General features: G+C 43.2%; 1 protein-coding gene across 6 annotated transcripts in view; it reads left to right on the forward strand.

Annotated features, from left to right (window-relative positions):
* The window catches only part of SLC8A1 (solute carrier family 8 member A1), a 381,275-nt gene that overhangs the window by 327,587 nt on the left and 29,835 nt on the right, over positions 1-23,853 (forward strand). For all 6 annotated transcript variants that reach the window (XM_049651871.1, XM_049651875.1, XM_049651874.1 and 3 more), the window contains 2 exons: positions 880-1,010; positions 4,919-5,018. In XM_049651871.1, the coding sequence (XP_049507828.1) occupies positions 880-1,010; positions 4,919-5,018 (231 nt within the window). The remainder of the gene's footprint in view (positions 1-879; positions 1,011-4,918; positions 5,019-23,853) is intronic.

Below are 23,853 nucleotides of genomic sequence, written 5' to 3' on the forward strand. Positions count from 1 at the left end.
TGGTGTTTGCCATGTGCATGGCCTTTTTCAGTCTGAAGTTTATCCTAATGACCTTCACATATCGAGGAGCCAACTGTGAGCTTCCCCTCATTAGTAGACTCTCAAGTCCATTAACATTTTCTTAACACCCACTAGCCTCTCCTGGAGTGTAAGGAACCTGGTGGTTCTGGAAATAATCATGCTCACATGGTGAGTGGTATTAACTCCCAAAGGCTTCACCTTTGCCCCCCCTGTTTACTTTAAGATGAGCGTGGTCAAGGTCTTCCTAACAAATCTCAACTTTGCACCACAGAGCGATAGCACTAGGACACGGGCATCGCTGTGAAACACGGAATGGATGGTTTGCTTCTTAACTGGCAACAGGGGCTCTGGCTAAGATCAGAATTTCCCTTCAACCAATTTTTTGGCGCTGGGGCATTTTCTGTTGCCTCTGGAGAGTGGAGAGGAGGAGGCCAGATCCCTCCATCCCTTGTGTCACTCCAGCACTTTTCATTACGGTTCCTTTGGTCACCTGCTAAAGGAAGGTATAAAAACAGCCAGGTGAACCAGCATCACAGGGGACAGCTGGGTGATCCCTCAGCACAGACGGCATGCAGGCAGAGTCTTTCCCAGTGACATGCCCATACGAGCTGTTTTCCTGATCCGCGCTTTGGCTTGTGCTCAGGTTGTGGGTCATTTACAGTCACCTGCTGTTAACCGTGATGTGATGTGAAGTGATGACATGCCAGCACTTCTCCCCTCCGGCCTTATGATCTCACCCAAGGGACTTCTAGTAGGTCATTAGGGCTTCCTTCCTTCTCGGTTTTCTTGTAGCAGAACCCAGGGATTTCCAAAGAAAATTGAGCACAGGGCTAACTTTCTTGCCCTTCCCTTTCACAGAGGAATGTGATGACAAGCAGCCGTTGACCAGCAAAGAGGAAGAGGAGAGGCGCATTGCAGAAATGGGGCGCCCCATTCTGGGAGAACACACCAAGCTGGAAGTGATCATTGAAGAATCCTATGAATTCAAGGTATGCTCACCGATGCTGCCCACAGGGGAGGCCAGGCCCATCTCGGGACCCAGCCTGTCCAGACTGTCATCAATGTCAGGACCTGGCTCATTAACTGAGAACCTTTTCAGGGCAGAACTAGAATTAGAAAGGTAGGGAACCAAGAGGTCCTGCAAACTGAACAGTATCAGAACCAGGGGCCAGTGGGTGGCATCTGTCACTGCCCAGGGTCAGAGGTGCCCCAACGGGAGGACTTTGTCTGAGGGGAGAGCAAGGAAGAAGCAAAGGTGGATTCCAAGAGATTGTGATGTGTGGAGGAAACCAAGCTCTATTTGAAGAAGCCAGTAAATCCATTAGAAGCACACCGTTCACACTGCAGACGGTCAGGAGGCTTTTGTTCTAGAGGGGGAATGGGAAGCTCTCCCTATAAAACATCCACCCCATCGACAAGTTCTCATTTATAATTAGTCCTCCTCTTCAGATCCTAGGACATTTTAGCACAGTCAACATACTAAAGGTATATGGTGCCTGTGACCAGAGAGTTTACAACCGAGCAGATAAAATTGAATTCCTGGTCCTCTGGATGATGAAAAGTCATTTTTCAGAAGTTAAGCAGATGAGCCTTAGGGTGAGCTTAGAATTTTGCGGCGAAACTCGCTGTCCATTTCAGCTGCTCCCTCTGTCCCTACTCTACCTCCCACCCGTCTCGTTCACACAGCCCTGACAGCTAAGACCCCAGGAGAGCCACACACTAATTCTGGAGTGGGACATGAAAAGGAACCTCGTTCTCTGGTTTTCCAGAACTACGCACCCACGGTGCAGCTGCATTTTCCCCAATTATTTTTCAAAAGCAGACCCTGCTCCTATTTGGAAAACCAGAATGAGGATCCCAACAGGGACAATCAGGCCAGGACCTTAGAAGCCTCAGTATTTTATCTCGATGTTTCACAGTAGTGGCCTCTTTTCCTTTAGCTGGATCCATTAATTATTTGTTAAAATTAGTTCACAAACGGAGGTGCCTGAGAGGAGACAGGTAGAAGGGAAAATGTTTTTTTGCAATTGAAGTGAAATTTTTTAAAAAATAAAAAATGCAATTAAACGTTCCCCTTCAGGCTGCTGCAAATCTCTGTTTCTTTCACTCATTCCCATGCAAAGGAACAGGGGTAAACACTGGGACCGGTGCTTTCTGGGCAGACCTCAAGTATCGGAGCTCACCTGTTGTTTGATCTAGAACCTGCGGACTGACACACACATACACAGGTTCCCTGTGATCCCAGGGGTGCAGATACCTCAGACTGTCCATTTCCACGGACCAGTCGGTCCAGATGTAGCCAACCTCACTCTTCCTCATGCCCCCTCTTTTCACCTGGAATCAGAGCGCCTGGTGCCACCTGCTATAACGGAGATTCTACTAGTTGGCATTTCTGGGCAAGTTTGCCCTCCATCCCTCCAGGGCTCTCATGGGGAATAATTGTATGGGACAGCCTGCCTTATGGGACAGGTTTTATGGGACAGCCGGCCTTCCCCTTCCACGGACCCAAGACTAGGAAGAGCAGTCACAGAAACTTTCTGCAGGAAGCATCCCACTGGGTGTGGCAGGGCACGGTCTTCCAGGCGGCAAAGCGTTCTTGGGTCCAAAGCTCTCTCTCATAACCACTCCAATGACCTGGACGTTTGAAAGCTCCCCAGTCTCTTTACAGAAGTCCACTTGTTCGGGGTTCTTATCTTTCTAGAATAGCTTCCATAGGCTATTTCCTCCCGTCTCCTCAAAGTTCACCAGTAGTTACTATTAAAAGGAAAGGGAGGTTGAGGGCATGTTCCTGAAGTGCCCTCGAATATCAGTATGATGTTATTCTTTTAAGAAATTTATTTTTCTAGGTCCATAGCTGTTTTTAAAGAACCTATTCAGAGCTCTTAGAACTATAAGAGAGACTCGAATCTGGGTGGCACCTCACAATGTCCCACTCTGCGTTTGCCTGCTGGGTTCCTGTTTACTATTTTGTGACTAAGGGTTTGGCTTCCTGACACCCACTGCTGATGGTGAGGCTATGACAATAGCCTACAGGCCCAGTGCAGTGAGAGTTCAAATTCATCTTACTTAGTGTCCCCTCTTCCCATGGATCAAGGAAGGACACGTATACAAATTAAGCCCTCGGAGGAACCAGGCTGTCCCATAGTCCCCCAGAGTCAACATGAACCAAAGTTTACAATCTACCCTGGGTTTTTCATATACATAAATTTTAACTTTCATTTATTTTAAAACTTTGTTCTTTAGAGATGTTTCTTGAGGCAACTCTGTGTGTTTAACTATCACAGCAGTTTATCTCTTGAACTGTTTATCTCCCAGGTGATGGGATTCTCTGCCTTGGCATCAGAACAGAGGGCTCCTTTGGCGAGACCTTCCCCAAGTTTCCATTACAGTTAGGAAAAATCAAAGTCATTTCTTGTCATATCCTGCACAGAACTGTGAGTTGGCATCAGCCAAGACACTCAGTGTGCTTGATAAAATGGGGCTGAGTCCAGAGAGAAAAGACATGCCTGTCCTGTGCCTGAAGATACTGTGGCCAAGAGCAGTGACGGTTACAGCGGTTATCAGGGGTGCTAGCAGTTCTAGACACAAGGCTAGGGCGGAAAGGTCACCACCCTAAGGAAAACATCTAGCAAGGAACGATGTTGAAAATACAGAGTGGGCCAGTTGGAGGTGGGCCCTTTCATGCTCATTATCATCTCCATGTTCAGATGACTCTCGTTGAACTAACACACTTGACATTCCGACTGAGCTTTGGCCTTCTGTACAGGCTGCTCAGATCACACTTTCTTCACTCCCAGTTGGCTGAGAACTTGCTCGCTCTCTCTCTCTCTCCCAAGCCATAGTCAGTTGACGTGCATTGAATTAAACGTGTACAGATGTTGACCTGAGACAAATAATGTGTCTTTTCTGCCTCTTTGCAATTAGTGGGGATTCGAGGATGCTCTGACAGTAAGTGTGGATATGTGTGGTAGACTAGTCCACGCGATAGTCTCTCTGGGCAGGGTACCCTCATGTCCTGGGAGTGACCCTTCTCCCTGTAGTCGCTATGATTGGTGGTAGTGCTTTGGGTGTATCTGCCTGCTTGGTTCTCCTGTGAATGTTTGGCTGTTGTTGTTGTTACCTTAACTGACATTTAGAAAGTTAGAGGGCGCTCGCTGTAGAAAGCCAAGTGCTTAAAAAGAAGTCTAAGAGAGAAAAAAGAAGTCTAAAGAGAAAAGTAACAGGGAAATTTAGTGCAACATCAATTGCAATGTGCCCTAAACCATATGAATTAAACTTCTCTTGTCTCGCCTTTTCTTGTTTGCAACAGAAGTAGCGTTAGAGTGGCTTCTCTAACAGCCGCCAGGCTGACAAAATCAGTAGCCACAGAAAAATCCATTTATTGATGATCCTGCAGCAAAATTCTTGGGGCTCTGCTCTCTGGCTGCATTTCATTGATAAACCAAAGCACAATAATACCAGTTTTTAGTTCCATAATCTATCTGCCAATTCCAGCTATTCAGAAACGTGTAATGCTGAGCAGGCCGTATACTAATTCAGTTATAGACAGGATGCCACAGTTGAAGCCAAGAAAGAAGCAAGTTCATGAAGCATTCAAGGAGAAGGGATGGGCCTCTGCAACGTCTGCTCTTCTAAACACTGAGGCCATTCTTCACTGGCCATTAGGCAGTGAAAGAGGCTCGAATTTGCTATGAAGCAATTTCTACTTCCAAATGGTTCCAGCCAAGGGCTATGCTCGTTTGCATAATCATAACAGTGTTTGATGTCAATACTGTTGTTCTGAGCCTAACATCCCCTACCCTTCGTAGAACTCTGGGGTTTCAAAATCACCAAGGTCTTAGATTTCCCAAGGCTTTAGCCAACCCAACAGTTATCTTATTCTTTCCAACCCTTCTAGAGTACCGTGGACAAACTTATTAAGAAGACAAACTTAGCCCTTGTGGTTGGGACAAACAGCTGGAGAGAGCAGTTTATCGAAGCCATCACTGTCAGCGCTGGTGAGTACCTTTCTCTGCATGCCGTAAATGACAACGGCCCACACTGAGCTTGCTTTTCCTACTGGGACCACTTGGTCTAGGTCAAAGCACCCAACAGCCTTCCAGGGTAAAATTAAAAGAGGAATAAATGTTTTGGTGGCATACCTGCACATTTCAGAGACGGCCTTGGACTTTCTAGATGAAGCACATGTCTTCAAACATGGCATTCTTCTTCATCTACACTGTCTTTCTTTCTGGAAATAGACAAGATAAACGTAAAGGCGTTTAAGGCTTTTGTGTCTCTAATGCACAGACAGCCAATCGCGAGTCTTTGTCCGGAAACTTCCCTGAAGCAGGAGAAGTGGCCAAATGAAGGTCACTAAGGAAGGAGCAAAATGCTAGGTGGGAGAAGGTGACATTAAGACACTTTATCACTACCATCTGTATCGTTTTACACGCTCTTCAACCGTGTCTAACAGATCGGCATTTGCACTGGCTCTAGAAGTGCAAAGGAAAATCCTACCAAAATGAAGTTGTTTTCAAACTCAAGGAGTCAGAGACCCGAGGGAATTGAATATAGAAAGAAAGGTCTTTTTCTTGGCTTCTCAAACCGTGTCCACTGTCTGTATGATTGTATAAAGACAGAGGAAAGCCCCTCTCAAAGATGCATGAAAGCAACACCATTGTGGGATTTCCCCCCCTTAATCCTTCCGTTCCATCTTGACTGGTTCTTTCTCTTTAGCACTCCCCACAGCTCCATCTTCTACTGTTGCAGCTATTGAACAAGACTAGAATGTTCTAAATAGTGATTCCCACTGAAAAGTATGAAACCAACATCACTGGCCGTTAGGTCGTGACTGCTAACACAACCCCCTCTTCCCAATCTGCTATAGAATAATCTGACAGATCTCCAAAGTGCTGTGGGAACAGAGGGTGGTAGGATTTTTGTGCCTCTTTGTTATTAATGCTGTTTATAATCACACTTTGGTTTCTTGCAATTGAGTAAGTAAAGGAAACTTATGAACCTTAAATAATGGGAAATTGCTTGGAGAGTAGATTTGGAATTTACATGCAAATTCTCCTCGGGGGAGGGGAAAACTCCCTGTGTTAGCCCCTTGGGGCTGCCTTTACCAAGTACCAGAGACTGGGTGTCTTACAAACAAGCTCACAGTTTAAGAGGCTGAGAAGTCCAAGATCAAGGCACTGGCAGATTTGGTGTCGGGTAAGACCTTGCTTCCTGGTTCACAGACAGGAACTTCTGTCTTCTGACTTGTCCTCACATTGAGGAACAGGCAAGAGAGCTCTCTGGGATCTTTTTTATTTTTTATTGTTTTTTAAGTTTACTTATTTATTTTGAGAGAGAGAGAGAGAGAGATCAAGCAAGGGAGGGGCAGAGAGAGGGAGAGAGAGAGAATCCCAAGCAGCCTCTGCACCATCAGCACAGAGCCCGTTGCAGGGTTCAAATTCATGAACCATGAGATCTTGACCTGAGCCAAATTCAGGAGTCAGACACTTAACCGACTGAGCCACTCAGGCACCCCTGGGGTCCTTTTTATAAGGGCTTTATCCTCATGGCCTAATCACTTCCGAAAGGCACCACCTCCTAATACCATCATATTGGGGATTAGGTTTCAACATATGAATTTGGGGGTGGGGGGCACAGTCTACAGTACTCGCTCACTATGTCTTACATTTTTCTTTAAACCAAACATTAGTATCTGAGGCATGAGCTATATACTCCCTCTTCACAGAGTCAAAAACTAAAAGGACAAAAATGCTTGAATAAGAAATTGCTGATGAGACCAGTTGAAAACATTAAAAATAATGAAATTGTTTTATGGGCTTTGTTACAGCAGAATTGAAACGTTAAAACCATTAAAAGTAGCATAAACTTTAATGAACCATTCCCAATGGTTCACAGGTCTCCTTTGGCTGCAGACGTATGAGCATTTATATAATGGTCACAAGCTGGACATCATTAATTCATTTTTCTACACGTCCATCGTTGTTCTTGGTGGAAGAGATAGGACAGCACAGGAAACAGACAAATACCCCAGCCCAAGTGGAGCTTATATTCTACCCAAGGAGGCAGCAAATAAGGCAAACAAAATCAAGTGTGTGTATGACGATGAGCTTATCATGGAGAGCAACAAAGCTGTGGAGAGAGATGAGAAATATACGTGAGGCCGCACTCGACTGTGGCCAAGAAGACACCATCAACAGACACATTAGCCATGCATTTTCTTTTCGAGCAGTGGAGTGGGTTTGTGTTCGTTTATTCACACATTTTTGTAATTCACAGGGACCAGCACACACATTTAATGGCCAGTCCTTCACAGTGGCAAAAGGGCAGCTTAGAACGGTGAGAGAGATTTTGCCACACACAAGACCAAAGTTGTGATCCTGGTCAGAATAGGTATACAGCGAACCAACTATAAAGACGCTAATGCTTCCTTACTTTCAAGGGGCATATTTGGTTTGCAAACACTTTCATTTATAACGTTGAATTAAATCCTCTCAAAATCGTATGTGAGCGGTATTACGATTACCCTGATCTTCTAGAATCTGAGTCTTGGTGAGGCAATATGTCTTTGGAACAATGCTCAGAACCCCAGTCTTCCAAATGCTAGTCCAGTGGGCTCTCTACTACCCTTAAGAAAGAGAAGTTTCAAAATGAGTCAAACTGCTCCCTCCGCACCTCTGTCTGCTTGAGGGACTCTGGTTTTGTCCCCTCTCTTGGTGCCATGGTTTCGGCACTCTCATGATGGGACCGACTCCTGCCCAGATCCTTTGAACTGTTGTTAATGAATGAAATAAAAAACCTCTCGAGTGTTCTTATTTGTCATGCAGCATGTTGTGTTTTATGTTACTAAATGACTGCTTGGGAATAACACAAAATTGCTCAGACATTTGCAGGCCACTGGGTAAATTGACCTTATTTACAATTTTGAGACAAAATATCAGAAAAGCAAACCCATATTTTTTAAGCACTAGATTATTAGAAGGGCAGTTAGAAAGCTCAATATTTGTCATTATGATTAAATTTAAGTGTCTAAAGAATGTTAATGTTCTTCGGTTGTTAAATGGACAATAAAATTTGTAAAGCGGTATTGAAAACAGACTTTCATTGGATTTTAAGATTTCATTGCAAAAGAGTTGAGAATCAGAACCGTTTGCCTTATTAAAATATTAAATTGCTGTTAAACGGCTCTACTGAGACGCTTTTTCCTATGCAATTTTCTGTGCAAAATTGAGTCTATCTATCTTGCCAAACAAATAATAATTTTGGAAATAGGATTTTACTTCTGTTTCTCAATGATTATGTTTAAATTAGTTTCGAGGTAACCCCCCCGGCAGTCTTTTTGTTCCCCTGCTTTTCCTTAACTTCAGTTCCTGGGCTCAGTACCTGGGCTTCCCATAACCTTACTGTTTCTGGGAACCGAGGTCTTAGAGTCTGACATTTGAAGAGTTCGAGGATTCATAAGACTCCAGAGATGAGGTAGGGACTAGACAGTCACGTCCCCGTGGTGGTCCTTCTGTCGCCTCCTGGGTGGGATACCAGGAGCAGTAGCATGAAGCAGTTAAGCGATTGTCAGGTGCTTCTAAGACGTGTCAGCAGACAGATGCTCTTCGACGAGAGGCTAGCACTCACTGCATGTCCAGTACGAACTGTCCCCATGTCCTCCTTCTTCCCAGTGTCTCCATCCAGGCAGAATGGAGGGCCGACCTTAAGAAAATGTGTACCAGCTGGGATATAGAGGAGAAACGGTTAGGTCAAGGAAGATGACAGACTCCATCTGGGTGAAGAGAACCAGATGCCAATGCTACCAACTCCACAGCCACCATATTGTTGTTCTGCGCAGCAGTCCTGGGCCATGGTGAGGTGGAGGAGAGTGGTTGCAAGCCTGGCTTCGGAGTCAGATGTGGATCTGTGTCCCAGATCTCCAGAAATTCTCTGGGTGATTCTGGACAGATTACCTCCCCTCTAAATCTCTGTTCCCTCAAACGTAAAGCAGAGATAGCTAGTCCTCACCCATGAAGTTGCTATAAGGATTAGTCAAGGCACTTCATCTTTTCAGGAGGGCTGTCTCTACACTTAGATACCAGAGTCGGTTGTTTGGGAGACAAGTCTTGTTGAAGAGTCTCCAACATAACCAAATTTTGTGTGAATATAGTCGATTCGGTTTAATTGGTAAAATGGCGAAGTGACTAAAAACCACTGTCCCTTTTGTAGTGAGTATCGGGCACACCACTGAATAGGTAAAAAACTGAGGTTCAGAAAAGCAACAGAACTTGCTCAAGAAGCAAGGCTGGTAAATGGCAGTGCCAGGGTACAGGTCAACCCAGGATTCTCTCCAGTGTGAAGGGCTCACTCACTCGCTGTACCTGGGGACTGAGTCTGTGCCCGTGCACACACACACGGATACACGTATGGAACACACATCTGGTAGGGGATATCTGATATGCACAGACATGCACGCGTGTGCACATGCATGAACACACAGGGACGCGCAGACGTGTGCACACACAGATACGCACGTGTATCTTACACAGCATGTATCTTTCGTCATTTGGATAATTGAGCCACAGCTTAAAATATGAAGGGTTTTTTCCCTTTAACATTCGTTAAGTCTCCCTAAGCCTAGTTTATAGGCCCATAGGGAGAATACACCAGCCAGTTCCCCAAACAACAAGAAGTATGTTTGCCTACATGCATCCATAGACTTCTCCTGCCTCGTAATTTGTGACCTTCTTTAAAGAAAGTCAGCACGCTGCCCTCTCTCTTATCTGGTAATTTTGGGGATCTGGCACTAGGGATTTTTCCGGAATGCTTTTACTACTTTTGACATAGAGTTTGCATATCCGACATACTATCTGCTGGCATCCTCATAACAAAGGAACACTCCAACGTGGCAAAAGAAAAAAAAAATCCTTCTTGTGTTCTCGGTTCTGTATCTTACCAGCTGTAAAACCTTGACGAAGTATTTAACCTTTCTGAATTTTAATTTCAGCAGCAATGGAATGAGAGGGTCGGACTAGGCAAGTTCTAAGAAAGACCCCATCCAGTATTGAAATTTGGAAGTTCTGTCAGCAGACGGCATAGTGTTAGAGTACCCCTGACAGCATTGTGTTTCATGGCCCACCTGATTTCAGCAATGGAAACCTCTATTCTTCCCACCCACCCGGCTTAAGTTAGCTCTTCTGCACAGTCACAGTATACGGTCCACACCCATTCTCCCAAAAGGAAAGGGACGGGAAGATAGTCTTTAAAGTGTAGCCTCAAAGAATCTAAGTGAGATGATGCTTTGAAAGTGCTGAATTTTCTTCCTGCTCCTTAATGGGAAATCAGAAATGTCTGTGAAATCTGTAGGACAGACATTCAAAACTCGGCCAGGCTGGTGGATGCGGCTGGCCTGTCCACACTCACTCCACTTCAGAGTAGACTACAACCAGAGACCCGACTTCAGCTACAGAAGGAGGGCATGCTCTCCCAACGCCTACCAAGCCAGTGTGGAAACTAGTTCGGGTTTGGGGGACGCTTCGTCATCAACTCATCATCCATGCATGCTATGTGGAGAAATAAGTGTTCTCAATTAAATTGAATTATTTCATAGCAAAAACTGTCAACTCTGGTGCCCCAGACAGTAATTCACTTGAAAATACTGTCAACTTGACGACAGACCGACTCCATAGGCCTAAATGAAAATCATAAGAATGGTGCCTCAAGTGGGCATGGGATTGCCATGCAATCTGGTCTAAGCAGGAATCATGCTAGCATCTCTCCTATTACTGAACACCGTTAAGGAAGAGGCACTCTCATTACTTAATGTGCTAACCCTGGGTCATTTGAAAATCCCATTTAAGCAGTTTAAAAAAATGCTGCTGGGTCAAGTTTGGCACAGCCCCAGCATAACTATAAGACAATCAGGAGGGAGGGAGGGAGGGAGGGAGGGAGGGAGGAAGGAAGGAAGGAAGGAAGGAAGGAAGGAAGGAAGGAAGGGCTGGCAAAGTAGAGGGAGAAGGTGCTAGAGACTGGGAGTTTCCATTTTGCCCTGTTTCTTGTGTGACTATACAGATTCTTAATTATCCTTTACCTACAAATGATAAGCTTTTTCATTTAATGAACAAGGGTGTGCTGGTTTCATGAGAAGTAGGCACAACAGCCTATACCTCTGTATGAAATTGTGGCTCACATCTGCTTAAACAATATTACCATTTATTGGTTGTCTTCTACATGGCCGATGCCCTCTATTATTTCTAATCCTCACAGCTATACCCTGAGGTAAGTATTTTTTTTCATGAGTTTACCGTCCTGAGGTTGCTTCTATAACGTGTTTCCTTAGGGTCACACAACTAGCAAGTGGCCAGCTAGAATAGGAAGCCCCATTGTTTTGAGTTCAAAGTTGATAAGCTTTCAGTGAAACCCTGGGTGTCCCTCCCACAATTTTAAAAAAAATTTTAAGGTTTATTTATTTGAGAGACAGAGAGAGAGAAAGAGGGGCAGAGAGAGAATGGAAGAGAAAGAATCCCAAGCAGGCTCCACGCTATCAGCGCAGAGCCCGATGCAGGGCTCGATCTCCCCAACTGTGAGCTGAAATCAAGAGTTGGATGCTTAACTGGCTGAGCCACCTAGGTGCCCTGTCCCTCCTACAGTTTTCATTCAGGTCTTAAGTGGCTAGATTTCAAATGAGTTAACGCAAGAGAAAGGGACAAAGTTGATAAGTCCTTTACTCTTGGTTACACACAGCGAGTGAAGTGTTTAGAAATGAGTCTGCAAGCACTGGACAGAGGTGCAGAAGGACCAGAAAGAATACCAGGTGCGGGAATGGACAGGTTCAGTCACTGCAAGGCTAATCCCATCATGAGGAACCCAAAGGGCTTCCACATTCTTTTTGTGATCTTGGAATTGTATTTATATCTCCTGCTAGAAATCATGTCAGGTCTTCAGAAACAAAACAGAATCAATGCCCATTCTTTTTTTCCAGCTCCTGCTGTTTCCCGGTGGTATGATCAGCAATTCAGGCAGGTTTTTCATGCTCTGCACCACCAGCATGCTTGAACTAATAGGAAGGACGATTATTTTAAACTCTAACAGGAGATGTGAACAACACTGTTGCCCTCCAACTTGGTTCTCGTTCCTTCTTCTAGTATACAGCTAAAATATTCACGTGCGTTGCGATAGTGCACGTAACACGGGTGACAGCATTTCATGTAAAAATCGTCCACTGGAATCTCTGTCTTATCTGGAGACTTGAGTTCAAATGGTCAAAGAGCCGCCGACTAGTTGGACGGCTCTAGACAAATCTTCTAACATCACTTGTGAAATTAGGGGATTGGAATAGGTGACCTCAGTCTCTGGAACATGGAAATATGAAAGGGTCCCCTGATGGACCTTTCATTTTCAGCAATAAATGTCAACTTGCTTTCCCTGGTCCTACTACTTGAAACTTAAAGCTCTGACTTTAATCAATTGGAGTATCTGCCTTACAGTACACGTTTGATAAACTGGGTAATTACACCAACGTGGCTGAAGCTCATTTGAGACATCTAATGTTTAAGACACACCATCTGATGGTTACATTAACTAAATTCAGTAGCTGCTCTTCCTTGCTTTGAATTAGATATTAAGAAATAAAGCTTCTTTACCTTTTTATCAGCGTCCTTTTCAAAACTGCCTTCCCTGAATTATAATTTAGTTATAATTTTAATCTTTAAAGTATACTATTTGAAAAGTATTGTTTTATCTTTCCTTAGAGTTAGAATAATTCTTCATGATGTCACTCACTATAAAGAAAGCATGATAAATTCCTACTTTAAAGACATTTTATTTTCCCAGCAAATTAACTTTTATCACTTCTGCAGTTAGAAAATCATAACTGTATAATTCGATGTCTCCTTATTCGCTCTGGCTGTCAGAAAGCTCACTTGATGTTTTTTCCCCAACTGGTCAAAATTCACTCAATTCATGTGTCTGAAAGCCTCCTTTATTTATGCTTTCTTTGGATATTTGGGTCCTATTTTATTTTAAAGTATGTTATGCTCTGTTAGTAGGTACAGATCCTCCCAGATCCTCTTAGTAGTAAGAATCTAAATTAAAATCCTTTTTAGTTTTAAATAACAGCAGATCTGTCCTGTTGACCATTATTTCTCTAGCACTTAGGACAATGTTAAGCGATGATAACTATTTGTGGAAAAAGAATGAATGAATTTATGTGTGAGTCAGTGTTTTTCAATCCACATGTAACTGGATTAAAAGTCTGTTTTCACTACATCATACAGCGATGTCTGATCTACAAGAAAATCTGTATAAATATGTATAGACTCTCATATAGACAGATGCCATATTTCAAAAACTTTCAGGCATACATAATTCTTGTCTAATAAATACAAATACATAGAACATGCAGCTACTCATATGCATGTGTTTGTACACAGAAAATATTTTTTGTATGTTGCAAATTGAATGTACAAATCTATATTTAAAGTGGCTTTTTTCTGTCAGTTTTCTTAGTGGAATTTTACCGGTATTTAGCTGATAATCCTGATCCTAACTAAGAAAGAGGAAAGGCACAGGGCATGAGGAAGAAAGGGTTACAGAAATTTCCAGAGAGAAAACTATTTGGGGCCCTATTCGCAGGTTAGGCAAAGCAAATCTAGAATATCTGTCATCTTAAAAATGTCAGTGGTGACAGGATAAAATGTTGAACCAGGTAGCTTTGACCCTGCTTTAGAACGACGCAGGCCAGCTACACAGGGGCGGGAGTATGAGAGGGTGGGAGAAATAAGCAGTTATCTTCTGTCCCTTGGATATGCGTTAGCTGATATTTCTGAAAAGAATACTGGCTTGTTGAGCTGTTTTTCTCTTAAATTGCTTATTACAAAATCTTCAGGAAAACACAGTGCTGAAGGGCTCCAGGATGATTCAGCGGCTCTTATTTGTAAGCCTGAAGTCACGTCTCTGATGCAGCTTTCGTCTGGAGAGGCAGCAGCAAACAATGCTCCATCACTGGATCCAGTAGCTCTTTTGTTGGCGTTGGCTGCTGAGACGTGAAGACAGTTCTAGTGGTTGTTTACAAATCAATGCATGAGGCATGGGGGGCATTTCATCCCTAGGCGAGAGCCTTCGTACACTGTTTTCAGTGGGGGAAACATTTCGGCATAATCCAAAGAGGTGGAAGGAGGAGAAAACGTGGCCACGGCCACCACATACACACACCCCAAAGGCAGAGGGGAGCCTCATAAAAGTGACTTGCAGCGTTATCCCTTGCTGTTCAGTCTGCTCTCTTGGTGAAGACCGTGTCATTCTGGTTCTTGCAACCAAAGCCACTTACCTGAAGCAACAGGCTTGGACACATCCCCCCCCCCCACCCCATTTCAGCTCTCCTGCCTTGCCGTTGTCTGAACACGTCTGGCTTGGTGTTATGTCTTCTGTCCTATTAAGCGCATCTTAGAACAGAATCCGCCCAGAGCTAAAAAGGAGCTTACTGAGCAGCTATTTTGATAAACAAGAAACTGAGACCAGAGAGGGAAAGTGTCTCATCCAAGGTCACACAGAGCCTGTTTTAGAATTGTTGGCTCTTGCCAAACTTTATACTATTGCTCTCATTTTTTCTTTTAGAGTTGGTATTTGTAGAACCAGCACCTTAGCACTTATTCCATCCATGCCTGGCCCCTGATCTTCCCCAAGGACCTCTGAGTTTCTTGATGATGTGATACTTTAGGGTTAGACAAAGCAAAGACCAAAACTTTCCTGAGTCAACAACTCTGCAGCACTGAATGAGTGAACCATCTCACCAATGGTGGACAGTTTCCTGTTCACACAAGCCGCACAGCAACCCTGTGCAGTATGTATCCATGAACCCATTTATGAGATGGAGGAACAGAAGTTAGGATTCAGACCCCAACCTATAGGTTCTGATTCTAGACTCAATCCTCCTTCCATCTTGTCACACTTGTGACTCCAGAGTTTAATGCCTGTAGGCATAGGCTTAGTCCTTTTCTTCACACTATGCTCTTGCCTCAGGGCCTTGGCACAAGCTGCTTCCCCACACACACAAGAAAGGCTTTCCCTCTGTTTGGATGTTCTCACCATTAAGGTATCAGCTTCCAGGTCACCTCTTCAGAGGAGTATCTCAACTACCCAGTCACTAGTGTGAGAATAAGCCCACTGATCCAATCAAAGGAGGGACACGGAGACTTAGAGCACACTGAAGTGAGGCTTCAATCAACGTTCTTGCAAGAGCAGGTATCTGATGGACAGGCACACTCAGGGTAGTTACAGCAGACAATTTATCCCCCAGCATATAAGCCCCTCCCCTGATTCCTCATTGGCTGAGTTCTACAGAGGTTACAGCCTTACCTGGATGTCACCTCTGCCCATGTAAAGCAACAAGTAGTCTGACTGGAACAAATGTACATTTCCTGAGGTGACTCAGAGATTTACAGTCCCTCCTTTGTTCTTCGGTGCATGCTCATTGCAAAGCCTGCGAAAATAAGCCCAAGAGATAGAGAGGGGGGAAAAGACCAAAAAGTGAAGTGTCCAAGGGTCTGGGACTCCATTGTGGTGGGAGCGGGGTTCATACATATTTTCATTAGGTTGGAAATCTATTGTTAACTAGACAGCACAGCTTTTATTTGATATTTCTGAAAATGAATCACCTCCCTTACTTCTCACACGAATACACTACTTGACTTCACTGTCTTCCTAGCCCATATCAGTATCTGAAATCATGAGGTTTATTCATTTGTTTTGCTTGATTGCTGTCTATCTCTCCCGGTCAGAATGGAAGTTCTGTGGGGTTTTATTCGTGTATATTTCCAATGCCTAGAACTCTCCCTGACACATAAGTTATTACTAAATATTCACCAAAAAAAAAAATGAATGGTACAAATAAAGTCACTCTTTCAACCACTCCATTCCCTTTAAAGATTGACTACAGATACTGGTCCAGGTTAGGGGTTCGGCCTAGAGTTGCGTACAAAACAGCAACGTAAAATATTCTTAGAGTTCCGACCCATAAACTTAATCGCATTTGTTCTGTGCTTTAACCAGATAAGAAAAACAGGCCATAGACTTATAGATAAGGAGAGGGAAAGAGATCTTTTTAAGATGGTTTATATTGAAGAAAACCATCACCACAGCTCCATCAGAGCTATTATTTATGGAAAATTAAAAAGCTCCTGGCAGACAAACTTGATTGTCAACATCCACTGTAACCAGCCTCCCCTTTATGGAAAGTGCACACAAGCAGTGGGAATGGAGGTACCCCATCTGGATGAGCTAATCCTCCCGTCCAAAACAGATTTTACTACATAGACGCATACAGCTTCTTTTAAAAACTTCATTTATCTTGTCATCAGAACTAATGATGGGGTTTTGGAATGGTAGGGGTTCAGAGCTGACAGCCAGGAAAGAATTCTTGAGACTTCTTTAGCATAAAAAGGTGATTTTATTAAAGTATGGGGACAGACCCATGGTCATAAAGAGCTGCACTGGGGTTGTGAAGAGTGACCGGTTATATACTATGGAGTTGGGGGAGATAACGTCAAGAGGTAGTTTCCAAAAGGATTTTCATATGCCGAAGCAGATTCACAGGATGTGGGAGGCCTAGGCATTGTCAAGCTAAGGTTGTTTGTCCCTCTAGCAAAGCATTAACATTAAGACAGTAGAGAGTTACTGGGGAAATGTCATTCTCTTTATTTGCCTCAAGTATTTGTCAATGGGCTGCAGGTTATAAGGAAATTTAATTTTACCTGCAATTTCCTTCTTGCCTCTGTTCCCCATATCATTATGGAGGGGTGATTTTGGGGGCTCCTGGAAACTGAGTCTACAGGTTTCTGGAGATTAGGTTATTGATAAGATTGCCTTTTGCTTATAATTTACTAATGTATTTGTAAACTGATGGAGACTGATGTCTTGCATGACTGTGATCTTTAACCATTTGTTTTCCCCTTTCCTTTGTTGTTGGACAGCCCCTGGGGAGGGGGGTGTGCTAGCTTGTGCTTTGCCCTCAACTTGCCTTATGCTCTCTCATCACTAAGGATTAAATTAGTAATAGCTATCCTCAATTTCCAGGAGTGGAAACTGAAGCACATGGAGAATCTGTGCCCGAGAACATGTAAATCACTTCATGAAGTCCCTTAGTTGTCAGCGGCAGGCCTATTTACTGGGGCCTCGCTGAAAATCACAACAGAGAGAAGGAAACACGGGCAAGCAGATGAGGGGTGCTAAGTAATTGCAATCATTTTGTATTGTGTGAACCAAAGCCATGATTCTAATTTTAGATACTAAGTGTACATCGCCACCTTGCCAGCAAATCAACTCACAAACCTCGAGATCAGAACAAAATCTCATTGGGGCGCCTGGGTGGCTCAGTCGGTTAAGCGTCTGACTTCGGCTCAGGTCATGATCTCATGGTTAGTGAGTTTTAGCCCCCCCGTCAGGCTCTGTACTAACAACTCAGAGCCTGGAGCCTGCTTCGGATTCTGTCTCCCTCTCTCTCTGCCCCTTCCCCACTCGTGCTCTATCTCGGTGTCTCAAAAATAAATAAACATTAAAAAATTAAAAAACAAACAAACAAAAAGAACAAAGTTTCATCGAGTGATCTTGAGACCAGGAAGGCAGGCAGGGGGCAGGGGGTGCTGGGGGTAGGGGTGGGCAAGAGCTCCTGAAGAGCTGGATTCCTTCTGTTTACTATGCAGAGAGACAGATGTTTGCCACCAGAATGAAAAGGTTCCCACTTCTCAACAGGGCCAATATAAACCACCAGTAGAGGATTTTCCCTAAGATGAAAGGAAAATCAGACTCTTGCAGAAGAAGAAACTAGGGCCATCCATCCATTCCCCAAAAGAGCATTCAGTATTTTATACATGATGTATGCAGAGGGTTATTTTAAGGAGAGTATTTTTAGGAGTATTTAAGGAGAATATTTTAATGAGCTTAGATTTTATCAGGTTGGATTTCTGCTGGACAAACCACAGAGAATTTTTTCCACTGGAAACATTGGGTCAAGTTAATCTCAGTGAAGTGGTGGAAAGAGGTTCAGCTTTCATAACCAAGTCACTTAAACTCTTCGAGGTTTGGTTTCACCTTTAAAATGGAGAAAATAATACCTCCTTGACCAGATTGCTACAAGGACGAAGATTAGATGGGATGTATCTGTTTACCCGTGTGCATGAGAGTACGCACTCAGTAAGTGAACCTGAACTCCTAGCTTGATCACAGCAGTATCTTAAGAGAATCCAGTCTTTATGCTGCTCTGCATGTGAGGCCGGCTTTGGTACATGTCTACCTTTACATAAATTTCAGCATTTTCCTAGGACATAACATTGAGCTGTTTGTTGAAAATCACAGGGTTATTGCTGCCCAGAGTTCCTCCAAAGCTCAACTTTGACACTCTAAGAGGGTAATTCAGACTCAGCTGCTGCTATTTACAAAGTGTTATCAGAGCCCTCAGGCCAATCTTAGAACCTGGTGTTGCTCACAATCCACCCACTGTAACTAAACCATCTAAACTAGCAGGAGGCATCCACACTTGCCGAGTATCAATTCCGCTTGTTGAAGGTTTATTTCGTAGGTGCTCAAGTCTATAGGGAATATGCTTCTCTACTGCAGAAGCCTGGAACTCTGTTCATCCTACAGTCAATAAAGGGTAAGAGTACACTGAGTTTCAAGATATTTAGCCTGACTTGGAGTTATTTCGCAAAGACAAAGCTTGGGGCATAATTGCATGACTAATTATGTCAAGCTACAATCATTAGGAACACTCAGCTCACATTAAGGAACTCTTTACAAAGAGAAAGGGGGTGAAGCTACACAGTCCGTTTTCAGCTTTAAACTGATTCGTTTTGCTAATATTCAGACTTACTTGGAACGAGCACTCCTTAGTGGATCGCTTTTCATTTTGACACTGGCCACATCTGCTGAAAAATACTTCTGACACGGGAGATACTTCTTGAGCCAACCGTCCTAATAAGGTCCATGATGGCCTAAGCTGGTAGGGATTCTGTTCTTTCACCCAGGGGTTCATTTATTCCAGACAAGGTTGAAAGATATTCACAGGGAGTGAGTTGCCTTGTGTCCCTTCCAGCACTGTCACACATCACATGACCCTAACCCCCCAAGCATGGGCTGAAATTAGCACTGATCCTACGGGGCAGAATCGCCCATAGCTGTCTCTGGCTTGGAATTGGGGGTTGGGGACGATTAACAAGGTCTATGTAGGTGTCCTCTCCATCTCAGAACAGGCCAGAGGTCCAAGTTACAAATCTATAGCAATCTTGAACTCAAACTTCATGCACAGTGGTGTTGATATCCAATGCATTTACTTATCTAGGGACATAGAATAAAAACTAGAGAGCAGTCAAGTCTCTAGGAGTACACTTAGATGTGGATGTGCAGGCACACTGTATTCTAGACATCGAGTCTCCACGCTAATTCAAATCCCCACTAGTTTGTGAAGATGGACTTCTCTCCCCTAGGCTTGCTCTCAGGCCTTTGCCTGCAGGGACTAAGGCAGACTAGAGATGAACAGCAGGCCTCACACTCTCCTGAAGGACAATGAGCTTCCCAGGGACTTTTTCACAATCCAAATACATTGTGAAGAAAGCTTCAAGAAGGAAAGTTCTTAGAAAGAGCTGGCATGATGTCAAAAGTACAGGTATTCTAATACCTGGTATTCTAATGAAAAGTACAGGTATTATAATATTCAGTTTTAGTGGACTGAACAGATAGTAAGGAATTATGTCTCTTAAAGAGCATAATAAGGACAGATAAAACATTGTATAGTTTTAGTCCCCCCAAATCAGTTATACTAGTATGGGAAATGGGAGTCATGACCTAGAAATGGCATTGAAAGAGTTATTGACATATAGGTATGAGTAAGTTCTATGTAGGACAGTGTTTGAGGTGGCTACCAAAAGCCCAGTGGGTACATTAATGAAAGTGAATGGCGTCCAGGATGCGAAAGGTGAAAGACCTTCCCACAGTGCAGGTGAGTTAGGTGCCTCTTGAAGTTACACTCAGCTCCACGTACTGTATTCTAAAACAGGAGAAGGACTTAGTGCTCCGAGGAGCACGGCCAGCTTGCCAAAGGAACCTGTAGCAAAGACTGAGGTCGATATGAGAGTATCCAGCTTCAATTGCCTGAAGGAATGGCATACGGAGCAAGATGGACCTATTCCATATGGCCTGAGAGCCTATGGGACCTGGGCAAATGAACGGAACCTAACCCAGAGCCCTCTAAACCTTGGACTGTGGGATCATGAACTGTCCAGTAGCTAAGACTCTCAAGTGCGGCACAGTTGACCATTTGGTAGACAGATTTTAAAGGAATTCATCTTAAGCAGAAAATTGACCTGAGAAAGCTCTGAAACCCTCTCAATGCTTTAAGTCCAGGCATTTTCTAATATTCACATGTTTCATTTGATAAAAGCAAATGTCTGCATTTTTTCCCTCTGTGCTTTGACAATGCACAGATCTAGTAATCTGAGTAAATTGTGTTTTGAGATTTCTTTTAGTAAGGAGTTATCCTGCAGTGTACTTAGTGGAAAAATGGCTGATATCTTCTACTTGTCATCAGAGAATATACATAAAGTAAATACTTCCTAGCCATTACGTTATAGGAAAATGTTTAGAGCACTTCTTCAAAATCCAGAACAAGAGACAAATTCTTGTTTGGGAATGAATCTTTGGGTCACTGAATTTAGTGGCATATAGAAACTGTTAAGAATGGAAAGAGACGAATAAATGTTTTCTCACTAGAAATAACATACAAACACTTAAAGGGGGAAATGGAGGGGCGCCTGGGTGGTTCAGTTGGTTAAGCGTCCGACTTTGTCTCAGATCATGATCTCATGGTTCATGAGTTCGAGCCCTGCATTGGGCTCTGTGCTAATAGCTCAGAGCCTGGAGCCTGCTTCGGATTCTGTGTCTCCCTCTCTCTCTGCCCCTCCCCTCCCCTGCTCATGTTGTGTCTCTCAAAAATGAATAAACATTAAAATTGAGGGGGGAAAAAAGAGGAGGGAATGGAGAGAAAAGTTTTTAGGTCCCTGAGTGAGCAAGACTGTAAAAGCTACTGGGTTTAACTCAAAACCTTATGTATCAAATGGGGGTGGGGGGAGGGGAATAGAGGAGAGAGAGATACAGGAAAGCAAGAGAACAAAAAATTTTCAAATCCACTTGTAGTTTTTCCTCTTAAAATGGGGAGGGTTGATTTCACAGATTGCTAAGGTTTCTTTTGTCTTAACGCTTTACGATTCTGTCAGAACCTTTGAAAGCAAAGAAAAATGGAAATCTACAACTGAAGAGAACTTTTTTTTGGTAATTCCTGTGTATCATGTTGCAAAAAAAAGTGATAGCTACAGAGGAGAAAGCTCAATCAAATGAGCCTGTTCATTGGTTTGAAGGCAACACATCTTTGTGCTCAGAGACTAGATAGACACCAAATCAAATCAATCCCACTTGGAAAAAAAGGAATAAAATTTCATAAAGAACTTAGGCTCAAAACAATGTGTGTTGAATATAGAAAACCACTGTAGGGTGATCAAGCTTCACAGTTATTGGTTTCTATATTACATGGGGCTGTGGAGTAATGTATGTGGGGCTCAGGTCATATGGATGGCGGTGCAATTGGCAGATGTCATCCTAAATCCACTCTGTCATACTCCTGAAAAGCATCTGGGTCATTCTCATATTCCCTTAATTGGAGGATACTCTTGCAAAAGAAAAATAGACTAACGATAGGTAAATACCTAGAAGTAATTGAAAGACAGACCCTTCCTCAGATTAATAGAAGCACACATTCCCCAAACTGTCCCCTATGTGACAACAGCACACATGTCCCCTATGTGACAACATAGGCCAGTTTCCCAAATTCTAGAGAGAAGAGCCAGATGTAGGCAGGGTGTTTGATTCAGAACGACATGGTTGACCTTTGACAACTAGAAATGGAAATAAGAACTGGCTACACTCAAGTAGAAATTTTGAAATGGTCATAACCATGATGCCCTCCCTTTATTTATTGTTTTCTATGTTTAGTTGGTCCCCAAGGTCTTGGGAAAGATCATACAGCTGACCTGACCCAAAAATGTATCAGATCTAGGAAAGAAACCATATAAATTACGATACAAACAGGGTACATCAATGTTTTCAAATTCCTAAAAAAGGCAAAATTGTATTTATACAGCACTAAGCATTAGAAGTATTCTCAGATTCAAACTTTGAATCAATATGTAATAGATGCTATACTTCTCAACTTGCTTCAAAAAGACATCACGTGTAGTAAAATGTTTCCTGGGCTGTTAGATCAAATCCCAAATCAGCCACTTACCAACTGTGTGATTATTTTAGAAAATCACTTAAACCCTGTGAACTTCAGGGTTTTTTATATGTACAACAGGATTAATGACGTTTACCTTGTAGCATTATTGTAAGGATTAAGTAAGATTAGATATGTGAAAAAGTTTAGTGCCTTAGTAGACACTATCATGTTCTCTCCGGTTTTCTTTTCTTACACTCAAGCAACTTGGGAAAGCTGTGGTGATAATGACTCACTCAAACAGAATATAGATTCTGTGAAATCAGGATCCTCAGATCATATTGATTTACTACCTTCCTTCTGACTAGCAATAGAGAAGGAACATAGACGTCTATCTGTAAAGGGGTTCACAGTTTCACAAAAGACTTTAACATTTCCTCTTCCAGTCCTTACCACAGATCTGTAATGTGGGAGTTAGGAAACGCATTTGACTGATGAGGAACTGAGGCTCAGGAAGGTCAAGTCTTGCTCCCAAAGAAGCTATGAGAATTAGAAGTTGTCTTAAGTCTTCCGACCTAAGTGTCCCCTATACCCCAGTGACCTCTTTTTCTGGTTGATAAAGCCCTTACCGAGGCCAAATCCTGGGTACCTCTGGAGGGATGCACTCTAACACCTGGTCTACATTAGATGCTAAGTTATCTGCAGGTCCCAAGGTGAGGATTCCCTATCATGATCAATTATGCTAATGCTACCTTGTTCCCATGCTCCAGAGCAGGGTCAGTTTAAGTTCTGTTATGTCAGTAGTTGAACTGATGCTCTCTTCTCTGTGGTTTTAATGATTTGGCTATCTTTGTACCTATATTTAGGAAGTCCAGCAGGTCTCAAGGAAATCATGTGAAGGGCCATGGGAAGGATTAATCGAATATAGCTTGTTATCTTTCCATTAGTGGAATCCATAAAGCTGAAAAGGAGGATTCTAACATAAGAAGATCCTTTGCTTGGGATCCTATAAAAGGGAACCCACCAAACTGCCTGTTTCTTTGTTAATGCAGAGGAAGGACTTGAGAGAATTATGTAGCCTCCAGTAAGCCTAAGCTGGCAAACATACAGAACTGGAGCATTGCTATCACTTTTGCCATCACAGAAAAGATGTTCCAGGTGTTTTTTTGTTTTTTAATGTTCCACTGCTCTTTGCAGGAAACAAACTTCTCAGTCCTGGTGGTGATGGACAAACATCGTATTTTTCCTTCTCCAAGACAGGGTAATTGTGCCTCATACATGGAAGTTAGTGGTCATTTTTAATATTTAGGCACCTGAGTTGGAGATTAAAATTTATAAAGAGCAGTGTGATCCCAGGAAGAAGGATGGGAAGGCACTTCTACTTAGAAATGCAATAAAACAGATGGGCCCTCCCATTCCAGATTTATGTGTTAAAATATTTCAGACACCAGGGTGCCTGGGTGGCTCAGTTGGTTAAGTGTCTGACTTTGATTCAGGTCATGATCTCACAGTTCATGGGTTCAAGTCCCACATTGGGCTCCATATGGTGCAGATCCTCCTTGGGATTCTCTCTCTCCCTCTCTCTGCTCCTTGCTCAT

Source organism: Panthera uncia, assembly GCF_023721935.1.
Source record: "Panthera uncia isolate 11264 chromosome A3 unlocalized genomic scaffold, Puncia_PCG_1.0 HiC_scaffold_12, whole genome shotgun sequence".
Lineage (NCBI taxonomy): Eukaryota > Metazoa > Chordata > Mammalia > Carnivora > Felidae > Panthera > Panthera uncia.